This window comes from Taudactylus pleione, unplaced genomic scaffold, assembly GCF_031769625.1.
Source record: "Taudactylus pleione unplaced genomic scaffold, aTauple2 ptg000290l, whole genome shotgun sequence".
NCBI classification, from domain to species: domain Eukaryota; kingdom Metazoa; phylum Chordata; class Amphibia; order Anura; family Myobatrachidae; genus Taudactylus; species Taudactylus pleione.
In genome coordinates this window covers 9,455,249-9,471,164 of record NW_028284692.1, presented here as the reverse complement: position 1 = coordinate 9,471,164, position 15,916 = coordinate 9,455,249, and the positions used below count along the sequence as shown (strand labels likewise).

The following is a 15,916-nucleotide window of genomic DNA, read 5'->3' as shown; positions in this document are numbered from 1 at the left end:
CGATTTTCAGTAAGGGAATATGCAAAAATCGGTTGTAGTCCCAAAAAATCGTTCATTACATTTAGTAAATGAACGATTTTAGTAAACGACTTTCGTTTATTTTTCCCTTGAAAAAATGAACGAAAATAGTTTACTAAAATCATTCATTTACTAAATCGAGGCGAAATTGGCCGATTTAATCGCCAAAAAATACCAGGCGAAAATGGGGGGGGGGGCAATAAAAATTAAGTGAAAATAGGTGAAAAAGTTAGGAATTTGCATTTGTACTCCAATAGATGGCTGATGTACAACGGAAATTATTTTAGAAGTGTACGATTGGCCATAATAAAAGTATTTTTGGACTTAAATTGCATCGGTTGGGGGTAATTTGCATATACAGATTTTTTTTAAAAAATGATAGAAAGTTATTTTTCCCCAGGAAATAACTGTTCCACGTAAATTGGGGGTTCATTAAAATGGGTGCAACCATGTGCGATGTTAAAAACACGATGCATCCATACCACCCACGGAAAAACCAGACCAATACGTTAAACCCATTTTCAACAATATTTATTTTTTTACCCCAAAAATTTGACCAGTCGTTTTTCGCTGAATTGCACAACTTTAAAAAAAATTTTGGGTAATTTATCATTAAGGAGAGAGTGTCCAAAGGGTTCTGAAAGAAATCCCCACAAATTTAGTAAAAATAGGGATTTTGCCATTTTTTTTTTCTTCTGGTCTTAGGTGGAGAAAACTTTTTGCCTGTTTTTTTTTTGTCGAAAAACGCCCGTTTTCACCTTTTTTTTGTCGAAAAACGGATGATTTCGCCATTGATTGAATCCGGCCCAAAGACGTATATATTAAGAAAATGGCATGAATAAGTCGCAAATTCCTTTGCGTGACAAATGGGGCTATATGGTGCAATTTGAGAATAGGTGTATGTGGACACGTGTAGCACAGCATTATTCGTACACAGCCAACCAATGAGAATGAGAATTCAGCCAATTCACTCAGAATCAGTGACATCACTAAGAACACAACCTATACATTCCCCAAGTAAGAGTGACATCACTGAGAATACAGCCTATGCATGGGCTAGTACTGTACCTGTGCCTCATAAATATAGAACACGATATGCCTCATTTATGGGACTGGATCCTAATGAATTACATATCTCCCAATATTGTAGGTGGAAAAATTATGGTAAAATTTTGGCCAGTCCCAGAACCACCTGCTATGACTTTGATATTGTATCTGGCACAAAAAACCCAGCTTCTCAAAACAAATTACAATGTCTGTCCCATTTGGATTGTGTGATAGGCTTGGCTCTTAATATTATTTCAAACTGCAAAATTGCTGAGTTTATTGAGTGCTGATGAATGGTGTATTTTATATGCAAACTGTTCACATTTTCAATTGTTATTTTAAATAAGAATTTAGTATTTGTACTATACCCAGGTTACATCTTGAATTTACACATCATAAGCTTATATGCAAGTAAAATTTTTCATTTGCATTGGACTGTGGTACAGAGGATATCCCTGATAGGCTCCACTGCCTGAGGGCCCCATCCTCTCCTCTAGGAGTCAGGGTCCAGACCATGCACTCAAGTTACACAATATTATTCTTTATTCTTTGCATGTCTTCTATAAAAGTTGGCTAAAGGTGCCCATACATGGTACGATTTTTTACCCGATATGGACAGTTTCGACGCGTTGTACAGACCAATCGTATTAAAATAGGTGTTTTTTGTGTGTTCTGCGACCCCGATGCGCCTTCCCGCCGTCGTCTAGTTGGATCGCAGATCAGATGGTTTTGCAGAGAGATCTACGATATTTTGAGTACAATGTGATACACTTCTATGTATCTTATCCTATGATCGTAACGATCAATCATAGACCATTTGACCACATCGTATGAAGAATTTCAAGGGCATTCCTACAACACATCTTACCAACTTTGAATCGCACCATGTATTGGGGCCTTAAGTAACTCTATGGTGGCTGACCACACCCCTTAAGTGTGGGCCCCTACCACTGCAATCCCTGGTGAGCCCTTCATGTCCCAGTCAGATACTGCAAATATATATATTTCCGGTTAAATTGCTACTTGTGATAACTTTCTATCATATTCATGGGCTGTACATTTATGTATTGAAAATATTAAATTAACATTCTTTTTATTATTATTTTATTACAGGATTCCAATATCACATTATATACAGACAACCCAGACCTAACTCAATGCTTCCAAAATACAATTATTGCCTGGATTCCCTGTATCTATCTTTGGGTCATGCTGCCGTTTTATATTATTTATTTAAAATATAACAAGAGAGGATACATTGTGCTGTCTATGTTAAGCAAGGCCAAAACGGTAAGGCTTTTTTTTTTTTTTGTTAATTGTATGTACATATATTTCAGCATTGTTGTTTTATACTTTTTCCACAGTATCTATCTATCTATCTATCTATCTATCTATCTATCTATCTATCTATCTGTCTATATATCTATCTAATATAAAATAAAAGTCTCCGGTTTTGGGGTCTGTCTATTTGTTCGGGGTAAGCTCTTAATGGATTGATTTTGATGGGGATTTCGCTGTTCTGTATAGCATTGGCTGATGAATGTTTTGGTGTATGAACCATACATCTGTGACAAAAGGGAGTCTAGCGTGTTGATTTTAGTGAAGCAAAGTCACAGAAAAGAAAATCTTGCACCAAGCTGCTGTATAGGGGCTGACCAAGGTGCTGAAATAGCAAGAGACAGTGAGAGCCAATCAGAGATAGCAATGTGCCCTGTTACTTAGCAGCTTCCTACAGAGGGGAGGGAGTCAGGGTCTGAGCAGGGTCACATCTGAGGCAGACAGAAAATGAGAGACAGCCTCCAACAAACCCATGAAGACCCCCGATTGCAAACACTGTAGCCAAGAAGAAGTCAGGGGAGGCATAGCTATCAGGAATTAAAAAACTAAAAAAAAACAACTATCAGAACACCATCAAATGATGGTGGCAAACATTGGACCGCCATCAAATAGTAAAAACACTACCATCGGAGCAAAAACATTGATGGTTAGTAACCATGGGATTCCAGTGTCCATCCCTATGCTGAACCTGCAGGCGGATTCAGGCCACCACTCCTCCACCGTGAAGCACTCCCTCTCCAGTGTCCCCAGCCCCGGTGACGTGCTGCTGATAATGTTTACAGTAGCTGCAATACAAATCTCTCATCCATGATCCTCCTGCCCTTCTCAGCACATTCCAGTGGCCGGGCCCAAGCCAGCTGCGGGGCAGCAGCAGTGTGGGTGGTGGCGACACTGATGAGTTGCCAGGGCCAGGAGTGAGAAACGGGGTTGTGGTGAGATGCAGGGGACCGCAGTGACATAGCTTAGGTTGTTATGAGATGCAGGGAGCTTTGGCGAGATTAAATTGCTCCCGTGCAAAGCTGGGGCGGGTCGCTAGTTCTGTATACTGTATGTATTTCCTGCCTGTTTTAGCTGGATGTCTAATGAATTTTTCATGCACATGTAACCAGTAGCTTATTGTTCAAGGCCAATGTAAGCGGGGGCACTACAGATTAAACTTATAAGTGGCACCGAGAGGGGGCATGGCACCTCTGAATACAGAGACCCACAGTCTTGGTTGCCTGGTCTCTTTAGTCTGGGCCGTGCAATGCCTGTAGTTTTAGGGAGGCAGTGTGTTGCAATTTACGCTGTACATCCCTGCTCCCTCCTGCACTTCAATTTTAGAATGGGTTGCCGGGGAAGGGGGGTTCAGAGTGCTTTGAAGCAGACCTTACTCTGGGCACCGCAATGAAGTTCAGCCACTGCATGAAATCATTGATACATTTTCTTAGCAACCTGACAAGTCTAGAGGTCTTCTGTCCTTCTCTGCATTTTGTTGTAGGAAGTATAGATGAGTGGTTGGGATCTTCTAATCTCAGAATGAGGCAAAAATGTTATCTTTCACAGACAAATAATATCATCTTTCACGGACAAAGATGATGCTTTGTTTGTGGAAGATGACGTTTGTCCGTATTCTGATATCCGAACTTGGTGGGGACATCCAAAACCGAACCGCTCATCTTAGGAAGCTGTGCCAACATTATTTCTAAGTTTATGTATTCATGTAAGGAGCCTATGTATAAATAATTGCGTCACTGACGTGATTATTAACAGTCAGTGTCGCAATGGATATTTTCTTTTTGAACTAAAATATCCCCACTATGTACTAAAGTTAGCTGGCAGGGACAGCGGTAGCGGTAACCACTGTAAATGTGAGTTACATCTGCGACATATCGGAGGAGTATTTCAAATTTTTTAAAGATTCCTCCAGAGAATCTGACACAGCGCATGCACACACTGTCAGTTTCCGGAACTGGATGGATTGCCTCCAAAGGCTAAGAACGGTTAAACCTATGGGGCCAAACTCAGAAAAGCTTAGCTTTTTGGAGTTTTGTACTTAAGGGTCAGATCGTAGCTCCCATTGCTAATAATGGGACTGCGGTCAGCAGCACTAATTAGCCTTTTGCAGGAGATTTCTGTGAAATTACCTGCATTAGGCTGTTAGTACTTAGGCCCTGATTCAGAGCCTCTCGTAAGCGGCCGCTCGTTCGTTCTGACCGATGTTCGCACATCTGCGCATGCGTATGGATTTTAATACGCATGCGCGAACCAGTCAGTGCGGCCGAAAATCGTTTGTTCGCTATATAGCAAATGCCTGCTATTTTGAGTGACAGAAAGAGGCGTATGTGGGTGGTAACAGGGGAAGGTGCTTGAAAACGGAGGTGTGGAATTAGATCGCAGGCGTGCTTAAAGGTCAAAACGGGCGTTTTAAGGGTGTGCATAATTAATACAGCAGCGTCATTGACCACGTCACTTGGTTTTTTTTTACTCAGAACTGCTCGCAAAATAGCGGTTGAACAAACCAGCCACAAGAATAGCGAGCAGTTCATACGCTGTTCGATGTACTCGATTAATCTAATAAATAGCGGACATGACGTATGGTGCGAGCGGCAAGGGGGCGTATTTTTCAAAATTACAACCGCAAGTTTTGCTCGCTCGTTCAGACTTAGAGGCGTGAACAGACCGCAATTAGCGAACGGTTCATTTGAATAGCCACCCCTTGTTTTAGAACGAACGACCGCAAATAGCGAGCGGCTCTGAATGAGGGCCTTAGTGAGAATACATACATTTATGCAGATACTTCTGTTTCTGTATTTGAAGAATGGGCTTGATAAATAATCCCCTCGATCCACTAGTTTTATAGAACAGTAATAGAAAATGTACCTGATCTTTTTTGTAATGGTGCATGCAACCATTATACAGGACAAGGTTATGCACTATTAGGCAAGCTTCTTCTCATCTTCTCACTAATATGCCACCAGGGCTGTAACTAGGGTAGTGCGACCTGTGCCATGGCATAGGGCACCGCAGGGCAGGGGGCGCTGTTTGGGCCTGTCAATTTTCTGTTTATCATCATTCTCACTTGTAGTTTCCTCTTATTTTATTCTCCGTCCGCCCCTATCTCCTCCTTGGCCCTTCCCCATGAGGCAATGGCTCTTTTTCAGGTGTGTTATCTTCCTATTTAAAACATAGGGGGGGGCGCCAATGATCTTTCTGGCACGGGGCACCAAAAAGTCTAGTTACAACTCTGTATACCACTGAGCTGCAGGATTTTCTTAGTCATGGTGGCAAATGGGTTTAAATTCCTTCCTAACTCTATGTCTGTTATTACCCAGTTTTGTTTTGTTAATGTTGCAACGGAATATGCTGCGCTATATAAGAAACTATTAATAAATAAAAAATAAATAAGTTGAACAGGTAGAATGACCAAGGGTTTCATGCACACATACCTTCTTAAGATTCCTTGGTGAATATTGTTGCTTCTGGAGACACAGGTGTAAATTTACTAAAGTGAGAGTTTTTAGAAGTGAGTTTTAGAAGAGATGTTGCCCATAGCAACCAGATTCTATTTAACTTTCACCTTCTAGAAGATAATAGCTAGAATCTGATTGGTTGCTATGGGCAACATCTCTTCTAAAACTCACTACTAAAAACTATACTTTAGTATATTTACCCCACAGTCTCAATGAGAAAGATACTTCAGGGATGCCTGGTCTTTCCTCCCCTACAGATATGAGGCCTTTACCTGAAGGTGAAAAGGGGATTTATTAACTTAAGGCGCATATATACTACACAAGAAAAATGAACGATTGAACAATTACAACATCGTTATCGTTCAGTCGTTCATTAATCATGCAGTGAACATGCCGGCAACGACCAGCGGTGCACGCTGGTCATTTTTGGTTTCTGCCATCGCCTGAACATGCAGGCCAACCTGCCGATATTGACAGGTTGTGCATGTTCGGGGATGAGGGAGGGTGTCTGCCTGCACTGTACGACATATTGTTCAGTGTGGGCACTTTATCCACTGCACAGAATGAGGAACGAATGAATGATTACAATGTTGTAATCGTACAGTCGTTCCACTCTCGTCAATGGGCTAAGCAGACCTACTGTACCCATACAGAACATTTGGGACTTGTACTTTATCTCCTCAGAATTATTTTCCTAAATCTATTACCACTCTTTTTATTTCTCTATGTAATGCTTGGAAATAGGAGGGGTTGAGATAGCATAGGTTGAGTTCTATTCTTACATTGCACTGTCTCTAACAGTAGCTTATTATCTGCAGCTCCAGGAAAAGGATCTGTAATTATGGTAAGTAATTCAGTCTATGTACTTTTCCATGGGCAACAGAATGTCACCCAGGAAAGCAGTCCCCTATATATTGACTTAGAATCAGCTGACACATATGACATGGGTGTTGCATAATCCTGTGCATCCTATATTGTCTCATTCATTTGCTTATTATTATTATCCTATTAGACCTTATTTACAAACCCATTGCTTTGTTTTTCAGGTGTTTGGTGTATTGCTCTGGTGCGTCTGTTGGGCAGACCTATTTTACTCTTTCCATAAACTTGTTCAGAATGATCCACCTCCGCCAGTGTTCTTCGTCACACCTCTTATAGTTGGAATAACAATGGTTTGTATCACCCAAATCTATACTATTTTAAATGATCATAACATGGAATCATTATAAATATATAATTATATAGATCAAACTGTTAAAAAAAATGGTAAGTCGTGAAATGTAATCCTTTAATTCAGTAGCATTATCATATTACATAATTATACTTAAAAACTTAAATTTAGTTTTTGGTGGAGGTAACAAAGGCCCTCATTCAGAGCCGTACGCTCTGAGCAGAGCGCACGCTCTGCATGAGGGCCGGGCTCCTTTTTCATGGAGCGTCCTCCTGGACGCTCGTATAGCTGTGGGTCACCACCCACAGGCTATACGAGTGTGCATTTTGATGGCCGCGATGGTCGTGACCATCGCGACCATCGAAATTGCGAGCCGGAGCCTGCGGTTGAGGTTTTCAACCGCAAGCTCCGGAGTGATTTTGGCTCTATCAGAGCCAAAATCACTCCCACTGACATCACTAGTGATGTCAGTGGGCCGGCTTCTGACGGGAGGCGTTCCCGTGGGAACGCCCCCGTCAGGGAGGCACGCCCCCGGCACGCCCACCAAAGGGGGCGTGCTGTCAATCAACATTGACAGCACGCCCCCTTTGATCGGACACAACGAGCGAAGGAAAGTCCTTCGCTCGTCGTGTCTGGCGCATGCGCACGACGGAGCTCCCTCCGTCGTGCGCATGCTCAGTGCAGACCATCGACCCACTTGCGAGCGTACAGCCGCTCGCGAGTGGGTCTGAATCAGGCCCAAAGTTCTTTTTCTCCCCTGTAAATTCTCATTTGCATTAAGAGCAGTTCCTCAGGGAGGGGAATCAACAAAACATCCGAGTAGTGTCAGGGAGAAGAGGAGTGCTGAACCATGGAAGCCTCTGGGGTGACTTAGGGAATGCTGCACCCCAGGACTTTATTTAACTCCACCAAAACTAATTTGAAATAATTGTTGTAATCATCCTTTAATGTTTAGTGTATCGGAGCAGGAATCATGCGCAGTTTCCCAAGAACACACTTCGTTTTTCCACCAGATCTCGCAGTGTTTATTTTCAAATAATTTGTGCTTTTCACAAATCCAGATCAAAAGGATTTGTGTGACTGGTCACCTATAAATCTTGTGTTATACCTGGCACACAAAATAAAACCAGAAATGCCAATTATAGAGAGTGCAAACAATGTGTCATGTGGACCTTCATTTACTGTCTCAAAACAACTACCCCTAATCAAGCAAATTTTAAATTAGATAAACTTATGCTTGTGAACACAAATTCAATATTTGTTTGCATGGTCTTTGATCAAATTACTTGTTTAAAGATACATTTTGGTGCCCGTTACATTTTTGTTAAATTTGCTGTTAATGTACAAAATGATCTGAAAACTTGTAACTAGGGGCCAATTATCAGGAATCTCGCTTGCGCAGGACCCGTTCTGCAAATGGGCAGAACGGGTCCTGCGTGATCGCACGCATACCTTTCTATGTCTCTGCCTGATTGACAGGCAGAGGCATTTAAGGGGCAGTGCAGGGCGGGAACGCCCAGCGTCTTCCGGGAGTGGCAAAGCTAGGGGCTGCGTCTACGGATGCAGTTTCCTGGCCTTGCAAGATGGCCAGTCTGAGTAAGCCTCAGATTACTCAGCTGGCCGGCAGCCTGGCACCGTCCATCATCGCGACCGATGGTTGCGATGGTGATCCCAGCCTGCGACCTTGGTGCTGGGATCGCAAATGCAGCAGAGAGTGTCATACTCCTCCTGCTGCATTTGCATATTGGCAAGGACGGAATAGCAAAGCTGCCTGCGTGCAGCAATTCCATCCTAAGCTGAATCACCTCCCTGGTACAGTAATGTTGCTAGAAAGGCAACGACAGTCAAGTACATTATTTAGAGGACTTTGATGAGTGACGTACTGACATATTGCTCAGATACACTGTTAAAAAAGTGAAAAAACGCACTGTCAAGCAGTGATGTATTAACTAATGAAGGGGCTCTTCATTACGGACGACTTGTGCAAGTTTTGGTGTGGGCCATCGTAAATATGGTAGTGGCACATGCTGGGGAGATAGCAAAGGCCCTGGGACAGAACCTTGCTATCTTCTGCGCATGCACCATATTACAGGTGATTTCTACAGCATTTCTTCATATTGTTGAAGAAATTACCGAAAAAGTGGCCCCAGCTTCAGCCCGATCGGACCTTATTCTTGTGTGTTGCTTGTGTGATGTGAGTCCCCCTTGATCCATGTGTGTGTGTGTGTGTGTCACGTACCCGGTAACCATTATGATACATCCCTGCTGTCGATGTACTTAGCAGTGTTCACTGACATTAATGAGTGAATTTTCAAAACTGTTTTTTTTTTTTTGTTATTATTCTCTTTACATTTACATGTTTGGTTTTATTTTTAATAATTATTAATGCAGATTATGGCGACAATACTTCTACAGTATGAAAGACTGAAGGGTGTACAGTCTTCAGGTGTCCTAATCGTTTTCTGGTTCCTAGCAACACTTTGTGCAATAATTCCCTTCCGCTCTAAGGTCATGTCATCTGTAAATAAGGTAAGCTCATTGCCCATTTTATATTGTCATTATATTGACTTCATCCAAACAATGAGCTTCACCCATTAATAAATACTACTTTTTGTTCATTATCAGACTGATATTAGTGGGCATGCTAACTTTCTCCATACTTGTATATCTCTGAAAGGATTTTATGATATACTGTGATATACTGTAGTGCACATTTAGGGTTATTTGTTGCTATGGTTTTGTGCCGATTTGCACCTTTGACCAATGTTAGTGAATAACCCTTACTATTACCAAAATAATTTTCTTGTTCTCTATTTCCATCATCAGTCAGTTAAAAAGCGTTAATAATATTTCATTGGGTGTAGATATTAAATCCAAACTCACACATATAGATCTAGAAAATTGAGCTATAGTGTAAACAATGTATTGTCACAAACACAATGGGCCTAATGCAGAGTTGAATGTGAGTCCATTTACAGAGTTTCTTGCATGTTTTACACAGTGCATTCTCCAAAGTGATGTACAGTATACCCCACAACAGGTGGGGCACTGTCGTACACATCTCAGACTCATATCCACTTGCAAGTGAAGGGGCATATCAGGGCAGAATGGGTATGAAATACCGCCGGCCGCATGGCCGGCGGTTCGATTCCCATCAGCGGCAGCCCGACAAGAGCAGACTTCGAAGCAGCGGAAGCCCGACAGCGCTGGAAATCCCGATCGTGGATAGGTGAGTATATACTAACCTAACCTAACCCCCCTAACCCTAACCCTCCTTAGGGGTGCCTAACCATAACTTCCCCCCCAAGTGCCTAACCCTAATCCCCCCTCTAAGTGCCTAACCCTAACCACCCTCTTCCCCGCTGCCTAAACCTAAGTCCACCGGGGGGTGCCTAACCCTAAGTCCCTCCGGGGGTGCCTAACCCTAACTCTCTCTCCCCCTAGCCTAACCCTAACCCTCCCTCCAGTCCCATCTTTTTGATGTCATGACATCACATGTTCTGGCTACATGGTGCAGTGAGGCAAAAGTCCCCTGCTGCTGTGGGTCATTCTATTTTAGGCAATGTCCAGTGAGAGCGTGTCTACATAATTGCAGGCTATGTAGAACAGGGGTTCCCAACCACGGTCCTCAATGCACATTAACAGGCCAGGTTTTAAGGATAGCCATAGTTGAGCACAGGTAATTAATTAGTACCTTAGTTGTTTTGATTTAACCATCTGTGTTTAAGCATGGACATCACTATTAGTGTGCTTTGAGGACCGAGGTTGGGAATCACTGATGTAGAATAATGATGTTGGCTATGAAACCCAGCATACAGATAAGGGCGGTCCGCTCGCAGAGCTGCATAAAACTGTACACACAGACGAGTATACATGGGTGAATGTACGCATTTAGGGTCTCATTCAGACCCGCTCACAAGCGCTGAGTGCTCGCAAGCCGGTCGATGTTGAGGCCCGGCGCACGCGCAGCGGCCGCACTGTGCGTGCGCAAGCCCCGGAGCAAGAGGAAAATTATCTCGCTCCAGGGCTCACTGCAAAGGGGCGGCTGTCGATGGTGATCAACAGCTCGCCCCGTTTTATAGGCAGGGTGGGGGGGTGACTGGCCAAACGGAGGCGTTCCCGAAGGAACGCCTGCCGTTTGTTTGCGGCCCCACTGACATCACTCATGATCTCAGTGGTGAGCTTCCGGCTCTATTAGAGCCGAAAGCTCACTGGGGCTTGCGGCAGACGAAACCCTACTACAAGGGTCTCGTCGCAAGCCCCGATGGTCGCGATGGTCCATCAACCTGGCCGCTCGCTAAATCTGCGGGTGGTCACCCACAGCTTATCGAGCGGCCAGGAGGCCGGCTCTTTACAGAGAAGCGGCCGCCCTCATTCAGAGCGAGCGCTTGCATTTTGCGAGCGGCTCTGAATGAGGTCCTTAGTTCTATGTGCGAACAATTACGGACGACTTGCTTAGAACTCATCATAAGCCGCACTGTATGTGAATGGAATGAGTCAGGGTACAACACAATGCATTTTCTCTACTCCACTGCACATAAACCATTTGTGTTGATTAAATTCACTTCATCTATAGCCATTTCCAGCATGGTTATTGGTAGGAGTAAAGGTTGATTTGATCCTATGAGGTCAGTAGTGTTGTTAATAGCAAATTATACTCTAAGGCTTAACATGATTTTTTGCACTTCTCTGTTTCATGTTCAGGCTGTTACAGATCGATTCAGGTTCACTACATTTTTTATTTATTTCTCTCTACTCGTGGTGGAACTCATTTTATCCTGTTTGAAAGAGGCTCGCCCATTCTTCTCTCTCGCCAACACTGATCATGTGAGTAGGATCACCGTTAATGTATATCCCACTGTAAAATGTGGAGTAGTTTAACACTTCTAACTGTGTGTTACTTTGCATCTCAGAATCCCTGCCCAGAATCCGATGCTGGTTTTCTTTCAAGATTAACATTTTGGTGGTTTACCAAGTAAGTTAATAATAGTATATGTACCCCCATCAGCACATTTCCCAAATTGACCACAATTAAAATTGACCACAATTAAAATATACTTCACAGACTAAAATGAATAAAAGCCAGGAGACATAAGTATGGCGAATTGAACTGATTTATTTGGTCTGAATACTGTTGTATTGAATTTTGTAATAGCTGATATATTTAAATTTGTATTTTGTACTAGCTGATGTATTTAAATTTGTGATGTCCAATTGGTTAAATTAAATAGAAAACAGAAAACAGACTGGTGGCGAACCAAAGCACAAGCAAGCCGGAATGACCCAAGGTGTTATTTCATCATCAATATCTATATAACAGGGAGGTCTTAACACTCACCCCTTTGCAACATGGTTGACATTGAGTGCCTACTCCTCCAGAAATCTGACTGGAACTGGACCTACCCATGCGGGTGGTATCCGCAATCTTCTTACTGGTGAATTTGGCCCAATAAAATGTCTACGTGCACTCGACCAAATATGCCCAATAGTTATTAACTACAACTTTCTGTGCTTTACCACCCCAACCACGCAAGACAAGCCCAGCGAACTCACACACAGGCACTAAAACTGTCCAGATGAAAGAGGCGAAGCTCCTGTTCCCCAACCTCTATATTGGCCATCCTAATTTCCAACCCCCTGTAACCCGTGTGTGGCCTCACAGCTGCATCTTGAGCTTTAGCTCTTCCACAAGTAATAAATGTAACCCTGCCTGATCTTTATATCAATTTTGAGAAACTGCTTTGGATGTTTCATTTCCCTACGGCCTATTTGTCCCTTGGTCTTTCCATACTTATCTTTATCATGTGTATTTACTGTACATGCCATTATTAGCCACTTTAGTGCATGTGACTGTAGAATATTGTCCAAATGCTACAACCTCACAGACAGAATATGACTCGGGTGGAAACACTGCGTCTGAGAAGAGGTGAGATTAATAATCCTATGCAATGGGTTTATCTCTGCATATGGAACACAAGTTTCAGTATACATTTAGGGGGCTATTCATGCATGCTTGGAGAGATATAAAAGTGTGAGATAAAGTACTAACCAATTGGCTCCTAACTGTCACGTTATTGGCTGTGTTTGAAAAATTTCAGTTAGGAGCTGATTTGTTGGTACTTTATCTTTCACAATTTTATATCTCTCCAAGCTTTCATGAATACCCCCCTATATTACACTTTGACTACATATTGCATTTCTTACATGTTGAATGCATCACATTAATGGAACTGCAGTCATAGTTTCACCAATCCTGCAGAACAATTAGCTAAACGTTAGATATTTCAAAATCTATATCTTCATTATCATCAGTTATTTCCAAGGCGCCACATAACCAGCAGCTATGTGCAGTTGGCTGATAAAATCTTACAAAAAATAAAAAATAAACCACACATTGATAGAGAAAAAGGACAGATGAGTTGATGGAAAGATGCAGATATGAGACAGATGGTAGAAAGGGCCCTGCTCATGCGAGATTACAATCTAGAGGGAGAGGGTAATTATCACTGCACAACAATGAAAATGTTTCCGATGTGAAAATATTAACTTCTAATTGATTTCAGCATGCAAAGAATGAATATGACATTTAAAACTCTCAGTTAGCTCTGAGTTCCGAGATATAGCCCATTTATGACGATGTAGGGGTATTCCTAGTGAAGTGGGCAGAATGGAGAGAATCTTAACAGTAATCTGCGTTCCGCGCAGAGGGGGCGGGGCCTAATGACCCAATTACATGAATCAATTATTTGTCCCCTCCCCTATTCAAATATATGCGATTCATGGGATTACCCACACAAGATAACTGTGGTGCACTGAGTGACAAGTATAGTGAGCGATTCCACAAAGACATTTCAGCAATGGAACAAAGATATCAGGGTAGGTGAATCACTACTGTTGGACAGTGACAAGAGATGCCCCAGAAGAGGAGTACAAGTGACAAGCAAAGAGAAAGCAAGTACAGGTCAGACCTTAGATGTGTGAAAGCCAAGTGCAGGTCAGACCTTGGATGGTGTGAAGGCCAGGTGCTTGTCAGACCTTAGATGTGTGAAGGCCAGGTTCATGTCAGACCTTAGATGGTGTAAGAGAGGTTATCTTGTGGTCAGTAATGTATGAGGGGGAAATGTATTGGTATGGTGAGTGCTTTGAAGGTTAGGATGAATAGCTTGCATTGTGAAGGTTATGAGCAGTCATTGTAGGTATTTGCAGAGTTGTGAAGCAGATGTGAAACGTTAGGAAACACACATTATGTAGGACAGATTGTAGTGGATATAGATGGGTGAGAGGAAGGCCAAATACGAGGTGGTTGTGGTAGTTAAGGCAGGAGATGTCAGAAAGAGAATACAATAGAGAATACAAAATTGCGTATTCTGGCAATGTTTTGAAGGAGCAGACAGCATGCAAGTGGCTGGATTTGTGGATTGATGCCTGGGGCGTATCTATAATGGGTGCAGGGAACACTGGCCCCTGGATCCAGGGGGGCCCCGCACCGCACACCCTGCACCCATAATATTACTTACCTCTCCGGAGTTCCACGTTGGCGCGGGGGTCTAGCGCTGTAAAATTAGATGTTAAACAAGCACATGATGTGATTCTCAGATGTCCACACATTTATATGCCTGTTTATATATCTGTCTATCTAGCTATCAAAACATTTTGCATGATGCAGTATGTTTCATTTCCCTGCCACAGCTCATTACATTGTGACGTGCCAGCTATCATTTTCACATTTGCAACATCTGCACACATTGGTTGAAATACATTACAAAGAAACATAAATATTATTATTTGAGAATATTTGGGAAATATATACATTATTTTATTATGTGTAATAAAAAAATAAATGGCATTTTTGTATGCATTAGTATGCTTATTTTAGTATTGGCAATGATCCTTAAAGTATTTGATTAAATAGTTTTTATTGGATAGACAAGAATTCCCATGACCTTATGAAAACACTGAAGTAAGAATATTGGCAATATATGTTCATTCTGTCTTTTTTTTTTTATGGACTTCAAATGGAGCAATGACTTATGTTATATCTATACAGATTGGCTATATTGGGCTACAAAAGACCTCTTGAAGATAAGGACCTATGGTCTCTGAATGAAGACGATTCATCTAAGTCAGTTGTGTCTAAACTGATGAAAGAGTGGGAAAAAGAAAAAAGCAAGTTAAGGTACTTTTTATATAGTATTTTTGAGCCTGTTTGCAAGTTGAGTGATCACAGTTTTAATGGAGACTAATTAATGTATGTTACCTTATAATTAGAGATAAGCGGTTCAGTTCTACTTGGTTATTTTCACCAAATTATTGCAAGTTCGGATTTATCTTATTGGCTATCCAAAACACATGAGAGCTGGATAGCCAATAAGTTGCCATTTATGAGATCTAAACATAACCGAGCCGCTCATCTCTACTTATAATTATTCTGGCCATACTAAAGTGCCAATTGATAGATTTATATGTACAGATTCTTGTATGTGTTAGAAAAATTCCATGTAAAAATACAAATGTAGTAGTAGATCTTGGTTTGGACCTCCCATTTTATTATTGTTGTCCTCATTTAGTGGTTAGTTGCAAATTATCCATATTATTCACTATACAACATGTACAACTTGTATGCTGTATTGCAGGAGCAGGGAAGTACAATACATTAAGACTCAAGAAGCAGAACTTAATCATGTTGATGAAAAGCCAACTGAGACCGATGTCCTGATTGTGAACAACAAAAAGAAGTCAGAGCCATCCTTCCTAAAAGTTTTGATAAAGAGTTTTGGACCATACTTTTTAATTGGGTCAATTTTCAAGCTTTTTCAGGATCTACTGTCTTTTGTGAATCCTCAGTTACTAAGGTAATGCTCTATCGCATACGTACATGGTTTGCATGATT

General features: G+C 41.9%; 1 protein-coding gene across 2 annotated transcripts in view; it reads left to right on the top strand.

Annotated features, from left to right (window-relative positions):
• Positions 1 to 15,916, top strand: part of ABCC3 (ATP binding cassette subfamily C member 3) — a 142,281-nt gene that overhangs the window by 65,484 nt on the left and 60,881 nt on the right. For both annotated transcript variants that reach the window (XM_088482664.1, XM_088482665.1), the window contains exons 2-8: positions 2,179 to 2,355; positions 6,902 to 7,027; positions 9,418 to 9,555; positions 11,731 to 11,853; positions 11,940 to 12,001; positions 15,074 to 15,202; positions 15,660 to 15,878. In XM_088482664.1, the coding sequence (XP_088338790.1) occupies positions 2,179 to 2,355; positions 6,902 to 7,027; positions 9,418 to 9,555; positions 11,731 to 11,853; positions 11,940 to 12,001; positions 15,074 to 15,202; positions 15,660 to 15,878 (974 nt within the window). The remainder of the gene's footprint in view (positions 1 to 2,178; positions 2,356 to 6,901; positions 7,028 to 9,417; positions 9,556 to 11,730; positions 11,854 to 11,939; positions 12,002 to 15,073; positions 15,203 to 15,659; positions 15,879 to 15,916) is intronic.